Source organism: Aulostomus chinensis, chromosome 21 (genome assembly GCF_037954235.1).
Source record: "Aulostomus chinensis isolate RoL2024-O1b breed Wild chromosome 21, RoL_Achi_v1.0, whole genome shotgun sequence".
Lineage (NCBI taxonomy): Eukaryota > Metazoa > Chordata > Actinopteri > Syngnathiformes > Aulostomidae > Aulostomus > Aulostomus chinensis.
This window is the reverse complement of record NC_141340.1, coordinates 24,872,976-24,892,114: the sequence shown is the minus strand read 5'-3', so window position 1 is coordinate 24,892,114 and position 19,139 is coordinate 24,872,976. Positions and strand designations below refer to the sequence as shown.

The 19,139-nt window shown below is 50.0% G+C and overlaps 1 protein-coding gene across 1 annotated transcript in view; it reads right to left on the bottom strand.

Moving 5' to 3' along the window:
• Positions 1–194: 194 nt before the first annotated feature.
• The window catches only part of LOC147242095 (glycogen debranching enzyme-like), a 37,080-nt gene continuing 18,135 nt past the window's right edge, over positions 195–19,139 (bottom strand). The window contains exons 11-36 of the mRNA XM_086191401.1: positions 18,964–19,066; positions 18,785–18,882; positions 18,513–18,652; positions 17,902–18,089; positions 16,456–16,579; positions 15,933–16,096; positions 11,311–11,412; positions 10,650–10,799; positions 10,319–10,454; positions 10,092–10,216; positions 9,905–10,014; positions 9,614–9,748; positions 7,368–7,498; positions 7,027–7,163; positions 6,487–6,620; positions 5,969–6,135; positions 5,183–5,285; positions 4,205–4,430; positions 3,695–3,806; positions 2,938–3,073; positions 2,460–2,572; positions 1,686–1,897; positions 1,430–1,527; positions 1,156–1,243; positions 929–1,062; positions 195–792 (exon numbers count right to left, since the gene is read on the bottom strand). Coding sequence (XP_086047527.1) covers positions 672–792; positions 929–1,062; positions 1,156–1,243; positions 1,430–1,527; positions 1,686–1,897; positions 2,460–2,572; positions 2,938–3,073; positions 3,695–3,806; positions 4,205–4,430; positions 5,183–5,285; positions 5,969–6,135; positions 6,487–6,620; positions 7,027–7,163; positions 7,368–7,498; positions 9,614–9,748; positions 9,905–10,014; positions 10,092–10,216; positions 10,319–10,454; positions 10,650–10,799; positions 11,311–11,412; positions 15,933–16,096; positions 16,456–16,579; positions 17,902–18,089; positions 18,513–18,652; positions 18,785–18,882; positions 18,964–19,066 — 3,487 coding nt within the window. The 3' untranslated portion in view covers positions 195–671. The remainder of the gene's footprint in view (positions 793–928; positions 1,063–1,155; positions 1,244–1,429; positions 1,528–1,685; positions 1,898–2,459; positions 2,573–2,937; positions 3,074–3,694; positions 3,807–4,204; positions 4,431–5,182; positions 5,286–5,968; positions 6,136–6,486; positions 6,621–7,026; positions 7,164–7,367; positions 7,499–9,613; positions 9,749–9,904; positions 10,015–10,091; positions 10,217–10,318; positions 10,455–10,649; positions 10,800–11,310; positions 11,413–15,932; positions 16,097–16,455; positions 16,580–17,901; positions 18,090–18,512; positions 18,653–18,784; positions 18,883–18,963; positions 19,067–19,139) is intronic.

Genomic DNA, 19,139 nt, shown 5'->3' with positions numbered 1-19,139 from the left:
GGACGTGCGTGTCTACTGAACATCTGCAGATACCAAACACTGGTGACAGTCCCTGATGTGTTTGGAGCAATAAAACACTTTCAGATCCATTCCAGTCCCACCACTGCGTTTGAGTTCAGTCCCACTGGAGCTCCTGGCCGTCGGGTCCTGCAGTGTCCTTTCACCACTTGGTCCAGCAGATGTTTAATGTAGCCAAAGTGCACGTGTCAAAGTTGTGCTCTTGCAGCACAACAGGAGAAGGAAGCTCGAACCTCGGCTCAGGTTAAGAAAGCTAGCATTTGTGTCTGAGTATGGACCCCTAAGCCTCTGGGCGAATGCTGCCCTGGACTGAGGGTTCAGATTTGTACCCACTGTAGCTTCCAGCGCTGCTTCTTCTGCGCTGATGAGCTGCCTCCGATGAACTCCAGCAGTGGTGGCACTGAAGCAAAGCTTGATGTCAGAGTCAAAAAGCACAAATGATCACTTTTTTCTTGGCGAATCTTTAATATGTTTACATGTCAAATCTCTGATTCTGCTGGTTCCTGGTACTTAGCCCTTCGCCTGGCGGCGTGTGACTCACAGTCAGCTTGTGATGCTAGTCATAAATGGTCGATTGAGGACATTGTGAGGATTATTTGTATGAAGCTGACAGATGGAGTTCAGTGTTAGAGATGCAGTTCAAATAGTAAGGGTCAAAGGTCATACAGGACTTCCAGGATGGCAGCAAAGGATGAGGCGTGGCTCTCAGAGCTGGCTGACGGGCAGCGTTGGCCTCTCTCATTGGTCATGTCGGGGAGACCCTTCCAAGGTGACCTGGAGGAAGACACAAGAGGAGGACTAATCTCATCGCTCACTTCATTTCTCTGACCAGCCAATGAAACGACGTCTAACGCCAGCTGGCAGCTGCTTCACGACCAGCAGCGGCGTCGTTCTAACGGTGGCTTCCTACCTGTCCAAGTGGACAGCATGCTGGGAGAGAATGGTTTTCACCAGATTAACAGTTTTATCAAAAGTCTCCTTTCCCATTTTCTTTGCAAAGTAGAGTTTGGCTCGCAGGAAGTAGCCGATGGGCCACACCCATTCCTGAGAAAGATGAAAACAGGCGTCAGGAGTGAACTACTGTCTGGTGGAGCGACTGCAGTCGGTTCAGACACAGAAGACGGCGCATTCTCTTACTGGGCCTTGATGACGGTTGAAGCCTTTCGCTCGGTTGAAGTTTTCATCATCCAGGTTGCTGTCGTAGACTCCAGAGTACACCAAGTCACTGCAGAAGAACGACATCATCATGAGACAGGAGGCTGAGGTAGTGACATTGCTGCTTGGAACCCAGTGGTGACACCAGCACTCAGCTGCACCGCTTTGTGCCGGCACCAGACCGTTAACCTAGCCTCCACATGGCCGATTTATTTTAGAGATGTAACTTCTGTCAAAACTCAAGCAGGCAACTAACTCAGGGTCCAAGGTCTTCATTCCCAGGGGTCCTAGCAGCTTCTGCTCAGCTACACTCAGAGACTCCCAGGCTTTCTCCACCGTGAAGAGCTCAGGAGCCTGCAAAACACACACGCAGGCGCACACACGCACACACACATCCTCCATATCAAAACACACTTCAGCTGAGGACATGAACACACCCTCATTTTCATTTTGGCCTCCTAGCATTATTCTCAGCATTAACTAAGACCTGAAACATTATGGGCGCTACCTACCACCACCATGGCGATGGGGAAGTTGGGCCGCAGCTGGTAGTCACACCAGGGGCTGGAAGCCCCAACACTGTCCTTGTAGATGCCTCTCTTGTGCACCAGCTGTGGATGTTTCTCCTCAGGGTCGTGGGGATCATGGGAAATGTAGAACTTTTTCTCAAAGTTCTCCTGGATCATGTTGTCCCACTCCACGTATGACACTGAATACGTGTGTCCTGAAATCATACGTGTGGGATAAAAGACAAAACATGGCTTAAGGTTTCAAAGCCCTTCATCTGAGAAGGTGTCAGCTTTCTGACCAGTCAGCCCATCACACAGTTCTCGACTGAGCAACAGCCCATGAGGGTCAGGAGGAGTCTATGGATCTGCATTTGCAGACCTTAAGACTTTAGTGTGTAATGGTCCAACACCGTGCTGCTGAAGGCTCGTTCTGGAGCCTGGGCGGTTGGCAGCATGGGCTGGGGAGGCTGCACGCTGGAGGGTGGTACCCCATCTGCACGGCCCGGAAATCTGGACTATGACCAGGCTGGGGAACAGAGTGTGTGGACCTGGCAGTCCCCTGGTTCACTGGTCCACTTCTCCAGGACAAATGCGGTTTTCCAGCCTCCACAATTTAGTTCCAGCAGAAAGGCAACATCTGAAGCTGATTTTACCCAGAGAAAGTCCTCCCAGGTGTGCTACTAGAAACACTGCAGCAACAAGTCTCCCACAATGAGTGACAGAACCTGCTTAGGATCGGAGTGACCGCCATGATGAAGAAGCTTTGAGATGACGTACCTCCTCTGCATATCGTCACGGCTTTGTAAGGGAAGTGACCTTCTTCGTGGAGCTTAACGAGCCAGCGTACAGCGGACTTACACAGGCCCACCAGCTCCACTGCAGAGCCATCCCTGGATCACACACATACAAGGAGGTCAGGATATTTGGTTCTACTGGTGCAGCAGCTTCTACAGATCAGTTCTACATAGTCCAGGATGTTGGATGCACACAGAAGCTTTATTCAAAGTCATGTGACCAGTGGACAGCAGTAAGTGGAGACATTTTACAAGAGCAGCAATCCTGGGAGATATGATCGTCTAGAACGAGTCCAGGCACAGACGCAGTCGTCTGATGTCTTGGCTTTTAGTTGTTTCTTTACCGCACAGGAAGTGTCCTGCTGCCTCCGGCCACTAAAACAATGACACTTAGATGATGCGGTCTAATGGCAGCGTGCTCAGAACTGCCCGCTCCTCACCCCATCCACCCTCAAGTGTACCTGGGTGTCGCGGGGACTCCCTTGTTGTGGGCCCTCTCACTCTCACCCATCTTGTCCATCCAAGTTCCACAATTGTAGCGGTTCCCTCCAAAGACGAAGCCGGTGCTCTGGTCCACTCCGGCCTCCACATGGAACCCTGATGGAACACAAATTGGTCCATCAGACGGTGACAGGAGGACATTTCTAGGATCATGATGAGGTCTTCAAACAATCAGGGTTAGGGTTAGTGTGCAGATTTAAACGCAACATCACATTCCTGAATGTTTTCATCACCCCGACCCTGTGTGAGGAGCAGGTCCTCCTCCACGCAGGGTTAACTGGTTATTGCTGGTCCCCTGCTAACGCTGCCTGCCTGAATGCCTCCAGGCAGAAACTCCATGACAGTGTTGTTTACCGCCAGCTGACAAAGGTGAAGCTGCCCGGGCGCCATGACAACTACAACAACACACTTTACCACAGAAATAATAAGAACACACAGGGGGAGCAAAATCACGAGGGAAGAGATGCAAGTTCCTTTGTGAAGAGACAGAGGGACATTCGTGAGTGTCATGTGACGTGTGTCACAGTCACGTGGCAACAGAAAGATGCTCCCCGTCACTACCAGTGACGCCACTGGACGGGAGACAATTCAGAGCTAACAGCAGGCTGCTGCTTTCATGAACAGCAGAAGGTTCAGGTGGAGTGAAGACTAACCCCCAGCAGAAGGCCACACACACGACATAGTCACACACCAACAAGGAGAAAGGGTAAAGGGAACCTTCATCCGCCATGTTGCCATCCAGCTGCGGCCCAGCATTGCTCTCCCTGAACTGGATCCCCTGCATGTGTCTCTGCATGGCCTCCTGGATCACATCGAGCAGCGGCTGATCCTGGAACCAACAGCTCACATCAGTGTGTTGGCAGCTTGAATCCCACAGAGACACCAAACCGGACACCAGTTTTATACATCACTACCCTGCAGCAGTGCTGTCACTACACCAGTGGCACCACTGTGGTCTACAGGTTATTATTTCCCGTCTAATATCTAATCAGAAAAGCTTTATTGGCCAAAATCAATGAAACAATATAGTTCTAGTTTTCTCAGGAGTTTGGCGTTAGAGAAAATGACGTCTCTCTTGAGAGGAAATGAGGTGGAGGTTTACAGGAACATCTAAACCTACATTAAGCTTTTCCACCTCAGCAGGAGAGGAGCCCATCAGCCACCTGGCCTGCAGACTGACACCAGGCTCCACCTCCTCCTGAGACCCACGGAACCCTGCAGTCCTACCCAGACTCCAGCAGGCTGAGGAGCCGACACGTTGGTGGGGAACATCCTAGACACAGGACACTTGAGGATGGAGACGCCATTGGGTACCAGGGCACAGAAGTGCTGAACGCTCTGCAGCCACCACCAAACAGCGTCCCGGCAGTTGTAGCAAGCGCTGCCACCGTGGCCCAGCTGGTTGGGGATCAGGCCGTAACGAAGGGTACCTGCAAATGCCAAGATGATGTTCCTGTATCAGGCAGAACACACACACACACACACACACACACACGCACACGCACAGTTTGATCAGCTGTTATGTGGCAGGTTTGGGGCACTTGTTCAGGATTTAGATATTTATTAATTTCTTAACCTCAAACAGCCTTTGGACTTCTCCAGGTCTTGTTTCATTTAATGAGGTTATCCATATTTCTCAATGTTGAACTCACGTTTTAAAACGTGAACCTCAGTTACTGACGTGGAAGCAGAAGTGGATGAAGTACTAGCATCTGTACTTCTAACAAAGTACTGTTTATGTACGGTATACGATGGTATAAACGGTGTGACGGTAGAAGTCCGTCCACCAGTGATGTCACTATCATGGCTGATCGAATCTAGCTGACATGGTAATGTGACCTGGGCAGATGTGGAGGAGGAGAGGGAAGTGATGAATGTGGAGGAGGAGGGAGAGGAGCAGGAGAAGGAGGAAGAGGAGGAGCAGGCGGGGAGGAGCCAAAGGGGAGGGGAGAAAAGAACTTGTTATAAAGGTTTCTATTTGTTTGTGTTTAATAATTATCACAATGGACATTTTGGCCCTTCATTTTTTCTGTTTTATCGTGTCATTTTGTGTCTGTTTGTGTTAGATGTTTGTTTCCTAGCGACCATCTGTGGAAGGCACGCTGAGGCGTTCTAGCATCGGGGGGCCTGAGCACTGAGCCCAGCCCATGGGTTGAACCAGAGACAACCCTCAACGCTGGAGAGAGTGGAGTGAGCGAGACTCACCGGGCCTCCAGGTGTCTGCCGGTCAGCAACATCAGGCCCCTCAGAGCGATGAAGGTGTCCCGACCCCAACAACGGAGCCCCCCCACACACAGGTGAGGAAGACCTGGAGTTCAGAGAGACACCATCAGCTCAGGTGGAGAAATCGAGGCTCCGTGCTGTGCCGCTGTGTTTGGCCTCTGGCGCTGCTGTTGACATCTCTCTTAACAAACTCAACAGGTAGTTCCCGTGCTTCCGTGAGCTCACGTGTCATCCTCCTGCCTCAGATCTTCCCGCCAAAGATGTGAGAGAGAAGTGAGGAGGAGACGTGAGGACAGAGGAGTGACATGATGCGCACCAGCTTTACCTGTCACGCACACCGTACAGACTGAGGGCGCTACCATGATAACCTGTCTGTGTCGTTCGGGTCTTAGCTCCTCCCCCTTGGAAATATGATTCCCTCCCGTTGCAAACGGCCTCGATTGATATGTGTTCTTAAGTGGTCCCGAGCTAAAGACTGAGAACTGAGGAACAAGCTGACGGTGCAGAACATCCCACAGATTCTCAGCAAGGAACATTTCTGGGTGAACAGGGAGCTGCTGGAGAACAGGGATGTTTTCATCCTCCACAAACAATGATGAATGTTGTCTGGTCACGACTCTTCCTGTGGTGCCAACAGCAGGATTGACCTCTAAGGGTTGCAACTGCGGCGACTGGCGGAACTGAGATAAAATCATTTTGTCTCATTTCATTTTAAATAAATAGCGGGCGAAATGTAGAACGATGAGGTGAAAGAGAAAAGGTCACTACCTGCTGCTAGAGACAGCGAGCGTGTCTCCTCCTGGTTGGTGATGTCACTAAGGTGATCTTCCAGGTGAGGGGAGAGGGCCGGCAGCGCCGAACCCCCAGCCCCCCCAAAAAACTGGACTGATCCCAGAGCCAGCTGTTTAACCAGACTGGAGCCATCCTGGATGAAGCTGAGGACACACACACACACACACACACACACACACACACACACACACACACACACTGCAGTTTTTCTACTGACATTTTGTTGTAATTAGTCCTTTTGTAACCCCCCATGTACTAAAAATTCACCAAAATTGAGGAAATAAATTAAGTCTTTATTGTTGAAATAAAGGCACATCGAATATGTTAATATAGAAAGAACCAAACTCCCAATAACAGGCTCCTGCTAATAAGAACTGTTCTTGTGCCTTTGTGTGAGCCCCCCCATATCCTTGCCCTGTGTGTTGGAACACACCATCAGAGGAAGGAGAGAAAAACTACAACAAAAGACCAAAACGAAAAAAGAGCCTGGTCACCTCGACATGTGAGTGAACGCGGCCTCCAGGGCTGTGGTGTAGGCTCCCTGGATGATGGCGTCAAAGTAGCACGGTACCAGGTAGCGAGGGATGTTCTTCAGGTAGCTGAACATGGCCTGGAGCCAGTGTCCCACCTGTAGGTCAAAGGTCACTGCCAGTCACAACACCACAGACACTAACGACGCACTGAACCTTCACAGCTCAAACTAACAGAGAAATAACAGAATCCAAAGAGTTCAACATGTAAACAACGTGTTCGTAACGTGTTGTATGTTTATTAGGAGTGTTGCTGGAGTCGCTCTTTGGGGGTCACATCCTGTCTCACTGTGTGGTGGCTACTTTGTGTGAATGTGAGGAAGATGGTGGTTTGGATCCAGCTGGTAAACATGAATCAATCTTGTTTGGTGCTTCAGCTTCAAGTCAAACATTTGCAGAGCGACCACGTCACTACTGAGAGAAGTCAAACGCTGTAAAGATTTATAGAACGTGTTAGAAACCCAGATCAACTAGAGAACCTCCAGGCCGGCAGCGACCCCTCACCTCTCCCAAAGCACCGTCCTTCATCAGCAGTCTGTCAGAGATGAAGTCCATCATCCAGTCGCCTCGTCTCAGGTTGTCACAGACAGGATGAGCCAGATTGTTTTGAGGACGGATGTCAGCCATGGAGGACATCACCCCTGCAGAGGTGATGAACCACAGACCACGAGATGTGGGGGGAGAGACGGTCATTACAGGATTGAGTCATTGAATGTAGGTGGGAGATTGAAACTGGTGATTGTAGGTGTTAGCGGTGGTGTGGGGGAACAGCAGCAGGATCGCCATGGGAACGCGACCTGATCAGTCACAAGTGTGTCTGTAAGCACTCAGAGTGGTTCTTGTACCCTGCAGGCCTCCGTAGTTGAGCGGCAGCCATGATGGAACATTGTAGCAGCCTCTCCCATCCTCCCACTCCTCGGCGTCACAGCGGTACAGCAGCATGTTCATGTCCGCCAGCGTCAGCCTGGACATGATCCTGAGGACAGAGGAGGCCGGGGTTACAGGAGAACCACGCTGTCTCATACCACCAAGAGTTGCTGCCAGGGATCAGGAGGAACCACAGCTGAGACTGTCAAGCAGCAGACATGACATCACACAATGTGCTGCCTAGATTAACGGGCAGCACTGTTCTTGAGAATCGGCTTTCCACACAGAGAAATTCTTCTTCTTTTATCTCTTAATTAATTAATAATAATTTCATTGCCCCTCGGGGATAAATAAAGTCATCTGAATCTGAATCTGACTCTGAATCATAAACACACCTCCTGCGTGGAGAAGAGGTGGCTTTATTCCTGACATTTTGACATTTAGCTCACAGTGCATGATGAAAGAAACCTCCCTCCTCTTCTTTTTCTCCTCCTCCCGGCCATAACCCCCCTGCATAGTTTTTACACACTCTCAGTTGTCAAGTACAAATTATAGCTGTAGTTTTCTGACCGTTACAGAGTACAAGGTAATATATATGATACAATAAAATAGCACTACTGTGCCTGTGTACTGTACAGTACCTGCAAGTTACCTGGGTTATTGTTGCAAATATTTGATGACACTTCTGAAAAAAAGATGATGATTTCAGAGGATCTACATCAGCTAAAGGTAAAACTGGTGATCAGTGCAGTTTCAAATCCAGCAGTGGAGGAACCGCATCTGCAACCGTCTGCTGGCATGTTGCACCTACCAGGGCCAACATGTGAGTTTCAGCCTTTACACCATTTTGTGTCTCACATTCACTGTAAACAAAAATGTTGAAAATACAAGATAATGTTATTTAAGATTTGGGAACATACTGGGAACTAGGGCTGTAATCTCCCAGTCGACTGGTCGATTTATTAGTCGATAAGTTATTGCTCGACCAAAATTCTGATTGGTCGATTTCTTTTTTTTTGCCACGTTAATTTCATCAGGAGGAAAGTACCAAGTGCTAATGGGGGTGTTTTCAAAGCGCCCCTGTTTCACAGATAACAATCTATCTTTAAACACCCCCTTGTTCTTGTTATTTTGGACTCGCCCGACCCGCTAGAGACAGACAGACTGAAGAGGACTAGAAGGCCCACGTCTGGTGGTTTGATGAATGTCTATTTAGTGTTGAGGGTTTCATTCCAAGTCAGTCCTCGTCCCCCACGTCAAAGACGTCTGCAGCGTGGCAGCATTTCATGAAAACAGACCATGGGAAAAAAGTCGAATGCAAAGTTCTCCAACCCCAGTTTTCATGTCACAGCTCCACTACAAACCTGGCGTGTCACCTGGAAACGGCGAGCTAACGTGTCCACCTCAGGTTGCCTGTCAGTTTTGAGTACATGAACACATCAGAATTGACATTTCAATGTTTTAGTCTAATATTTGTTTTGTTTTAATTGTAAAAATTCTTACCGTGGACTTGCCTTTTGTGTTTGAGAGTAAAGTTTTAAGTTAATGTCTATTTGTGTCTCAGCGGCGATGCTGAGCTCCTGTGTTCAGTCTGGCTCTGTCAGGACCAACAATGGCGTCGCTCAGTTATTATAACCTGACACAAACAATTGTCTCAATGTTCCTCAGCAGGTTTGTGCTGATAGTTGACACAGTAGAGTTTTCATGTATAAAATGAGTCGATTTTTAGTCCAAATTTGAGGGCTTCAGTGGACCAAGAATGTCTTTGGCTGATTGCAGCCCTACTGGGAACTACTTTCCTGACTAGCCCCTCAAAAGCTGCATCATAACTTCAGTAAGCAAAGCAAAGACTGCTGCTACTAAACAAGGGCGGGGCTGCAGTTGAGGATGATGAGGAACTCTGGAGAAACAGGCTCCCTCAACACCCCTCCGGTTCTACCGAGGCAGGAAAGGACCATTTGGAGAACAGAGTATTTGACTGCTTCTGAGCCTGTGGGCTCATCAGTGTCTCTAGCAGTCAGCCTCTGGTGGGCGTCTGGAGCTTCGCGATGCACCAGACAGGCAACAGTCATGTTCACCAAAGAGTTGCCGTGTTCCTCTAATAAATTCCTCAGTTTTCTTTGGGTTTGGTTACTCAGGGACCTAAAAGCTTCTTACAAATTGTACCACGATTGTGGATGTAAATGGTTTGAGCAGAGCGACGGATCGCTGCTGTGTTACTGACATCATCAGTGGCTCAGTGAGGGCAGAGGGGGGGCTGCGTTCTGCCAGGCTGTCCATCCGGTACTGAGGACCAAACTGGATCAGGTGGCGCCTCAGAGCCCCCAGCTGCTTCCTGGACCTGGACTCTGGAGTCACCCTGCAAGAGAGCAGCAGTAGAGAGAATCTTCCAGCATGTGTGTGTGCTTGCATCTGTGTGTGAGTGTGTGTGTGTTTGCGTCTGTGTTTGAGTGTGTGTGTTTGTGTGTGTGTGTATGTGTGTGTGTGTGTGTGTGTGTGTGTGTGTGTGGTCCACCTGAAGACGATGATGCAGCCTGGCGTGAACCTCTCCAGCCTGATCTCCTGGAAAACACTCTTGTGCTCTGAAACCTTGTGAGTCTTCCTCACCATCTCACTGTCCTCCAGCTGGAAGACACTTTGACTTGTCAAGACTTGTGTTTGCGTCAGCTATGAGGTGTCGGTACCGGCACCCACAGACCCACCTGGATGTGCTCCCGGAGCTCCATGGTATACTCTGGCAGGCCGTTGAGGTTTTTGTCATCTTTTGTGCGTGAGTCGGTGTGTCTGACGATGGTGCGAGCCTCCAGCAGCACCTCCTCTACCTGACCTGTGAGGACGAGAGTCCAGTTCAGCAGGGCCTCTGACAGCGGAGCCATCATGGCCCACAGAGAGGAATCAGACAAATGTCGGGAGGGTTAGCAGTCATCACATGGTAAGAGCACAGGTGGCACATGGTCGGCTGGATGGGTTCCTGCCATTCGCAACACAGCGACCACAGACTGGTGGCTGGTGGGACAGTGCCTGGTCACCACCAGCACGCCCCCACCCAGCTGCTCCACACAGACCTGCCGTCAGAGACAGAGGAACATCAGCAGCTACTCAGACATCACATGACATGACGACCTAGACTGTGACTATAGCGACTGCTAGTGAGCATGTTGTCCTTGTGTTTGCCCTGTCTCTGACTACACTCGCTCTCTAGTTCCAAACTGTCCTCACTGAATCATTTCAGTTGCATCAACAAGTCAGAGAGGGCGCACCTGAGAGAAGCCCCCCGCCACCAGCTCCTGGTGCAGCTTGTTCAGAGCCAGCCTCCCAGCAATCATCCCTGTCTGCAGGTCAACCTGCTTCGACGTTCGGACGTCAGGGTTCCAGCTGCCGTACTGGTGAACCTCCATCGCCATCAAAGCCTGAGCAACACACAGGAGGTTAATCTTGAGGGAGCGACTACGGCAGGCAGAGTGAGGACTGTCTCCGAGAGGAGGGAAGTGTCATGGCGACAGGTGGATATGTGCTGGATGCAGTAAAACTTGTCTGATATAACATCAACTTATCCAATGATGAACATATCTGAGCAGGATGGCGGACCCGGCTATGCCCCGCTAAACCCTTCTAGTCCCTGCTAGGCCATGCTAAACCTGGCTAGACCCTGCTAAATCCTGCTAGATCTTGCTAGACCCTGCTAAACCCTTCTCGTCCCTGCTAGGCCATGCTAAACCTGGCTAGACCCTGCTAAATCCTGATAGGCACTCTAGACCAAGTTAGACCCTGCTGGACCCTGCTAAACCTCACGCCACCTGTCTTGACCCTGCTAAATCTTGCTAGATCTTGCTAGACCCTGCTCGTTCCAGCTAGGCCATGCTAGACCTGGCTAGACCATGCTGGATCCTGCTAGACTTGGCTGTGTGTATCTGTTCTGACCTGATGAGGAAGCAGCTCGTCGTACCCTCTGGTGCTGCTGGCAGCACAGCAGGCCATCGAGACCAGAGCAGAGCTGGGCAGGTAGTCCAGCACCGAACGCCCCTGAAACGAAACAGACCAACCTGAGAGGTTGAAGTTAGGAAAAACCAGGCGATCAGAGCCAGTCAGGCCAAGCGTACCACAACAGCTGGATCACACGGACGCAATGCCAATCACCAGGGTTCAGAGTAATCAGGCTCCTTTTTTGTTTTAACTAGAAAAATATGTTCGTTTTTGTAGTTCAAATAATCAAATTATTATTGAAATAATTAACATGTTAGTGGGCTGCACGGTGGAGCAGTGGTCAGCACGGTGGCCTCACAGCAAGAAGGTTCCGGGTTTGAGTCCCGGCTCGGGCGCGGGATCTTTCTGTGTGAGTCTCCATGTTCTCCCTGTTCCTGCTGGGTTCTCTCTGGTACTCCAGCTTCCTCCACAGTCCAAAGACATCAAGAGGGGACCAGGTTAATCCAGACTCTAAATTGACCGTAGGCGTGGCTGGGAGAGCCAATGGTTGTCTGTCTCTATGTGTTGGCCCTGCCATGGACTGGTGACCTGTCCAGGGAGAACCCCGCCTCTCGCCCGTAGATGCTGGGATAGGCTCCACCCCCCGCGACCCTTACTAGTAAGGAATAAGCGGAAGACGACGATGGATGGATGGAACATGTTAGTGAGGATAATCCCTCGGGTTCAGCCTGCGTTTCTCCTGCGATGGTGTGCGTTAACGCAGCAGAAATAATGGCGTTCACACAGGGGAAGAACTCGCTACAGGGACAAGAGCAGCAAAGGATGCTGGGTGATAAATGTCTGTTAGCACATTGCTAAATTGCTGATTGATCCTTCTAAGCTGTCCTGGTTGTTGCTCCGCCACCTCTGGTGGTGGTGGTGGGGGGGAGCATCTCTGGAGCAGCAGGAGCTTTGATCTGGTTGGAGGAGCTTCAAGATAATCAAGGTTCTAGTTTCAGGGAAAAGAGGTGTGGAGCCATCGCTATGGGGAACCTACACAGGAGAACTGTTCCAGACATGATGGACTGGGAGGTCCTGCATCCATGGTGGACATCAACTTCTGGACAATAAAATCAACCAACAGAAGGATTTTCAAATTTGATAAAGTTCTTTCACAAGCCACTTTCTCAGAAGTAACGTTGTAATTGAGCTCACAGTTTGTAGAGCAGCGCTCATCAGCAACCAGGGTTCCTCCAGTAGAGCAAGGACGTTGTTTTGTTGGTCTGTTAGCAGGAACATTTGAAAGGATCAAGACCCAAACTCAGGCCAAGGCCCTCGCCTTGGCCCAGACACAGACACAGGACCAGACCAAAAAAATATAGGTTGATTTATTTGTTTTGGCTGCCTGGGTACTGCATTTCTCTCTCTCTCCTAGACTCAACTGGTGTCCATCAGTCTGTCCATGAACCCCCTCACTGTCACAACCACACCTCCACCTCCTCCTAACATGTGGAACTGAAGCTGAACATCTGGTTGTGTTTCCACAGACCGCTTTTATCAGACCACCAATCAATCACTTTGGAATTTGGACTGATCAGCTACACTCCACTCAGGAAAACTGTAGTTTCCAGATGTTTGTCTGATCAGGCCACACCTGGATTTAAGGAAGTGGTTCCATTGGTGCTTAATTCAGTGTCTTGTCCCACTGTAACAGAGGAAACTGTTGTCCACCTTAGTCCCTCCCAAACTGATCATTTTATCCATAGAGCAGCAGCACCTTAGCAACAACTCTGGACTCTACTGGCCCACTAAAACAGAAAACTATGAATCCAAGGAAACAAGCACCTTGGTACGGTTCTGGAACCTGACAGCTTCAACAAGAAACCAGAAACTGGAGAGAAGATGGAGCTGCTCCAAACTGGAGGAGTCACATGGAGTCTGGCAAGATGGCCTTAGAACCTAGAAGAAAGCCCTTGGTAGAACCAGAGCAGCCGACTACTCAGCACTAAGAGAGGAACACAAGAACAACCCAGGTTCCTCTTCAGTACTGGAGCCAGACTGACAGAGAGCCACGGCTCTACTGAACCAAGTAGTCCTGTTTCCCTGGGCAGCAAAGAGTTCATGGACTTCTTTAATGACAAAATTCTCCTGATTAGAGAGAAACTTCTTCTCCTGCTGCCATCAGCTGACAACATGGCCCCTAGAACCCAGAACCTTAGAGGCAGCTGGAGGACCAGACACACACTTGGATAGTTTTTCTCCCATCAGCCTTCATGAGCTCAGTTCAATAATGTCCTCCTCTAAACCTCCACCTGTCTCCTAGACCCCATCCCAACTAAGCTGCTCCAAGACTCTCTCCCCTCGTTAGCCCCTCCCTCTTAGATATGATCAATGTGGCGCTGGTATCTGGGTCCGTCCCTCAGTCCTTTAAAGTAGCAGGAATTAAACCCTCCTCAAAAACAAGCCTGGATCCAGAAGTTCTACCAACTACAGACCAACATCACATCTTCCTTTTCTCTCCAAGGTTCTGGAGAAAGCAGCTGCTAAACAGCTCTGGGACTTCTCCACAGCAACAGCTGATTGGGGGATTCAGTCAGGTTCCAGGTTCATCCCAGCACAGAAACAGAACTAGTCAAAGGTACCAGTGACCTCCTACTGGTACCAGATGAGGGACTGGTCTCTGTGCTGGTCTGATTAGATCTCAGTGCAGCTTTGGTACCATTGATCACCATATCCTTCTACAGGGACTGGAACCTGTCACTGGTATTAAAGGAACCACACTAAACTGGTTTAGGTCATATTTACTAGGTCATCTCAGTTGGTACTAGTTAATGATGGTTCCTCTGAGACCACTACAGTCAGTTCAGGTGTTCCACAAGGGTCTGTGCTTGGACCAGTCCTCTTCACCCTGTACCTGCTTCCTCTGGGTCACATGATCAGGAAACACTCCATTAATGTTCACTGCTATGCAGACGACACTCAGCTGAACTCATCAATGATCCACATGGAACAAACCAGCTGACTGAACTGGAGGCCTGTCTGAAGGACAGGAAACATGGAGGACCATCATTTCCTTTCTTAAACTCTGATAAACTGAAGTTCTTGTGCTGGGCCCAAACACCTGAGGACCACCTGATCTGATGAGACAGGTACCCTGGATGGCACCACCCTGGCCCCCAGCATCACCATAAGGAACCTAGCAGTTCTGTTTGACCAGGACCCTTCAACTCCCACATTCAACAAATCTCCAGGACGCCTTCTTCCATCTACGTAACATCGCTAAGATCACACACATCCTGGCTCAAGAAGATGCAGAAAAACTGGTCCCTGCTTTTGTCACTTCCAGGCTGGATTACTGCACCTCCCTCCTACCAGGCTGGACTAATAAGTCCCTAAAGACTCTCCAGCTGGTCCAGAACGCTGCTGCCCCCCTGACTAGAACTGGTAGCAGAGACCAGGTCTCTCCTGGTTTGCTTCTCTGCATGGCTCCCGGTCAGATTCAGAACAGAATTTAAAATTCTCCTTCTACCATCAAAGTCCTCAACAGTCAGGCTCCTTCATCCCTGACAGAGCTCCTAGTCCCCTATGATCCAGCTAGAACCCTTCACTCCCAGGATGCAGGGTTCCTGCTGGTTCCTAGAGTTCTAACAGTAGAATGGAGCCAGAGCCTTCAGCTATCAGGCTCCCCTCCTGTGGAACCGTCTCCCAGTTTCAGTCCAGGACCCAGACCCCCTCTCTAGGTTTAAGAGCAGAATTAAGACCTTCCTTGTTGATCAGGCTTATAGTCAGGACTGCTTAGGCTGGCCCTTAGATCTGCTGCTATAGGCTCAGACTGCTGGGATCTCCCATGATGCACTGGGCTTCTCTCTCCTCCTGTCCTCAGACGTGTAACTAACTCCTCTTCTTCTCCCCTCATCCCAGATCCTGGTGCTGCTGGAGGAGGCTCCAGACCTGAAGAGGCTCCAGCTGCCACCCGTAGCTCCACCTGCTCCCGTCCCCATCTGTCCATCAGTCTCTCCTCCTTTCTCTCTCTTTATCTCTGTCCCTCTCTTTCCTTCTGTCTCTCTGTCCTCCTCCATTCTCTCTTTGTCTCTGTCCATCAGTCTCTCCTCCTTTCTCTCTCTCTTTATCTCTGTCCCTCTCTTTCCTTCTGTCTCTCTGTCTTCCTCCATTCTCTGTCTTTGTCTCTGTCCTGCTCTTCTGCTCTCTCTCCGTCCCCACTGATCCTGGATCTGCTCCACCTTCCTGCTGGTAAAGGAAGGTTCTGGTTGCTGCTGTCGCAGGATGTGCTGCTGATGGAAAATTGTTGGGTGGAGGTTCATTGAAGGAGGGAGGTGCTGGACCTGCTCTACTTGGACAGAGTCAGGACAGAACTTTGGTTGGGGTTTGGTACCACACAAATAAACCTGACCTGACTCAGAGCTAAATGCTCAGCTGCAGTGCTTCAGTATTTGCAGTTTCTGCTCATACAGTACAGTACAGAGTACTGCATTCCTGCTACCACTGTGTTACTTTATCAACTTTGCAGTAATAATTCACATGGAGGAAATATTTTGTATTTTCGCTGTCATTGCTTGTGCACACACTGAAACATGGACCTGGATCAAGACTGGATCACACACCCTGGCTGGTGAGCGCACCTGAGCCGGACGGGGACTGTGGAGGCTGGAGTCCATGAACATAGTGTGAGCAGCAGCTGGGATCAGAGGCCGAAGGCTGGGCTGAATGAAGCCGCCTACTGGCTCCCGACCAAACCAGGACATCCAGCCTGGCTCCCCTTGACAGTCAGTGGCACCGCCCACATCTGACAGCGAGATGGAAGAGAGACGGTGTTGACATCACGTCAGTCACATGATAGTCACAACATTCCCATGAAACATGCGAGTGGAAGTCCGACTGCAAGATCACAACTCAAATGCTGTTAAACACTCTCATTTAACACCAGTCTGATTAGTTTGAAGCAATAACTCCGCCCACTCAGCTGGAGGCAGGTGACTGCTGGGAACAAGATCCAGGGGCACAAAATAAACACCTGTGGTTTTTAGCAGATTTCTGAGTCTGAAGAACTGGCATTGAAATGTAGCAATCCAAACCACACACACACACACACACACACACACACACACACACACACACACACAGCATGCTGCTGTGATGGCTTACCTCTGATGAGCCAGGTAACAGCCAGTCGAGTCACACAGACATTCTGCAGCTCTTCACTGATCATGAACAGCTCAGCCAACACAAGCAGGTCTGGCCTCACACAACGAGCCTGATCGAGCATGAACTGTAGAACCGGGCCACACCACAGCAGACACAACCAACAGGATCACACCCAGAACCATGCAAAGATGGACCCACGTGGTAGAGGAGGGGAGGGGAAGGAGTGAGGATGAGGGATCAGGGTGATGGGTCAGGGACACGGGTGATGTATAATGACATAGTTGGTACAAATTTGTGTTAAAACATATATGAAGTGAGCAACCATGCGTGTTAGATGAAATGATAAACACAGCATAAGGAAGCAGAGGAAAGGAGAGAAAGGAAGACTAGAGTTAGAGTCGGTCCCAGTCCATCTGAAGAAGGCAGCCCCCGCCCCCCCACAGAGTGGCAGTGCTGTGTCTGACAGGTGTGTTTGTGTGTAGCAAGCCGACGGGCCGGAGTCAGTACCTCGCACCAAACTGGTGATTCCCAGGTGGTTTACAAAGACATTGTGACTAGGCTGAGTGCTGGGAGAGAGCTCAGCTATCACATAGAGGTTAGCTCTGACGGCTCTGGCTGCTGCAAGCATCGCCTGCAGGGACCAACACACACAGTTAACCACCCCAACCCACCACACACACTTTCATCAGTGTCCCAGCTGCTGCTGCAACCACTGATCAGACCACGGGGGTCCGTGTGGACCGCTGAACATCCATCTACACCCGATTCTTCAAGACTACATCACCTCTGCTGCCTCCTCGCCGCCATGAGGAATCACCTCCAGCTACAGAGGCAGACTGTGTTGTCTGGAATTCACTTCCAGAGCTGATGTAGCTTCACAGTCTCACGACATGTTACAGACATCGCCGTGTCTTTGTGGATCACTTGACTCCAGTGTAACAGCACTGATGAACACTCTTCATCAAAGGTAGGAATGAACAGGAATTAACCCTCCCCCTCCCCAACCTGCCTCCTTACACACCAGACACCAGATGCTGAGTGTATCTGACCACGGACGTTAGCTGTTAGCTGCTGCAGCTCCTGCAGCTGCCACGCAGGAACCTGTGCGATGCCCTGAGAGGATTCAGCAGTGAGAGTGGAGGCAGCAGGCTGGGCAGATGTGAAATAAAGGCAGCTGTAATGCCAGGATCTGAAACTAAACCTCAGCTTACACTATCAGTTGATTAGAAAGACATTTTCAATGACTTTGCTTTGCTGTTGCCATATTTCAGTCCCCCTGCCACACAGCCAACATGTGCGTTGTTGTAGTGGCAGGAGTGACACGGATCCTGGGCTACAAGATGGAAGATGTACAAGAGACCCCGTGAAACAACAAGACCTCCATGACACACTTTAAGAGTGTATTTGCTGAACCGAGCCAGAACAGTACAGGTGGATATGGAATACCTGTGTGACATGCAGCGGCGTGGCGTGGCAGTTGACCAGGCAGATGCCAGAGAAGATCTTGGCCATCATCTCTGTGTACTTCTTCATACGAGCCCACAGATAAGGACAGTCGTCTGGTTTCTCTCCGTAACGCAGCTTGATGGTGTCACTCTGACAGACCAGTTCTCGCCGCAGGTAAACCTCTGAGACTGTCACATGACAGGAGCAACACAGTAAAACAGGTTCACTCCTCCCTCTGTCGGGTTAGGGTTACATTTTCCTCTTGAGATTAAGAAGGAGGAATTCTTCTTAACAGCATTTTCCTCTCAATAGTTGGTGTGACCTTGAAAAATACGAGTCCTTAGGTATTATGACATGGAGCTCATGTCCTTAAGATGCACTGAAATTAGATGACAGTGACATTTTGGTCCAGAGTTTTCCTTTTCCTGGAAAACTCAGGAGAACTGGAAGTACTTCTCTTCCACAGTGTATGTGAATAAACTGCAGTTGTTGCTCTTAATCCAGCATTTGCCCTCCACAGAAAACACCAAAGCCAGCATATCTCTGCTGTAGCTGCTAATAATCACAGATATACAAGGTTCCTGTAAAATGAGAGGATGGTGCATCCTGACCTGGTGCCGCAGAGCTCGTGAAGGCCTCGTCTCCCATTTTAAAGCCGTCGTGGGCCAGGAAGTGACACGCCTTGTCTCTCTCATCCATCAACTGAACTTCCTCCTCTAAGGTCATCTCTTCAAATGGGAAGACAAAATAACTGCAAGAGGCACAGAAACCATGAATGTAAAACCAGTTGCTACAGCACTCGACTGCTCCAGTCAAGGTTCCTTTGTGCAGTCAACATCAGGACCACGTGTCACACGCCTGCTGCAGTTTCAGGCAGAGCTACCTGGGACAGAGAGGACGTTCCCGCGTGACTGGACCCAGTTTAGGTCCCTCAGCAGCAACACGTTCATGAACCACAGTTCCCACAATGCAGTTGGTCACCTGACGAGAAAATGCAGGTACCAAAAATTTGGCACAAAGAAAATGAAAGCCCTGGTAACGTCCCAACACACAAACACACACCTGCTTTGCAAGGTCACTCATCTCTGTGTGCAGGCTGGCATTGAGCTCCTCCAGTTTCCTCCTGAAGCGACGACAACTCTCCTGGATGTCTGCCAGGCTCCCGCTGAGGTCCGGAGAGAGAAAACAACAGCAGCACGTCAGGGATCTTCTGGGATTCATAGATTAGATAAATCTTT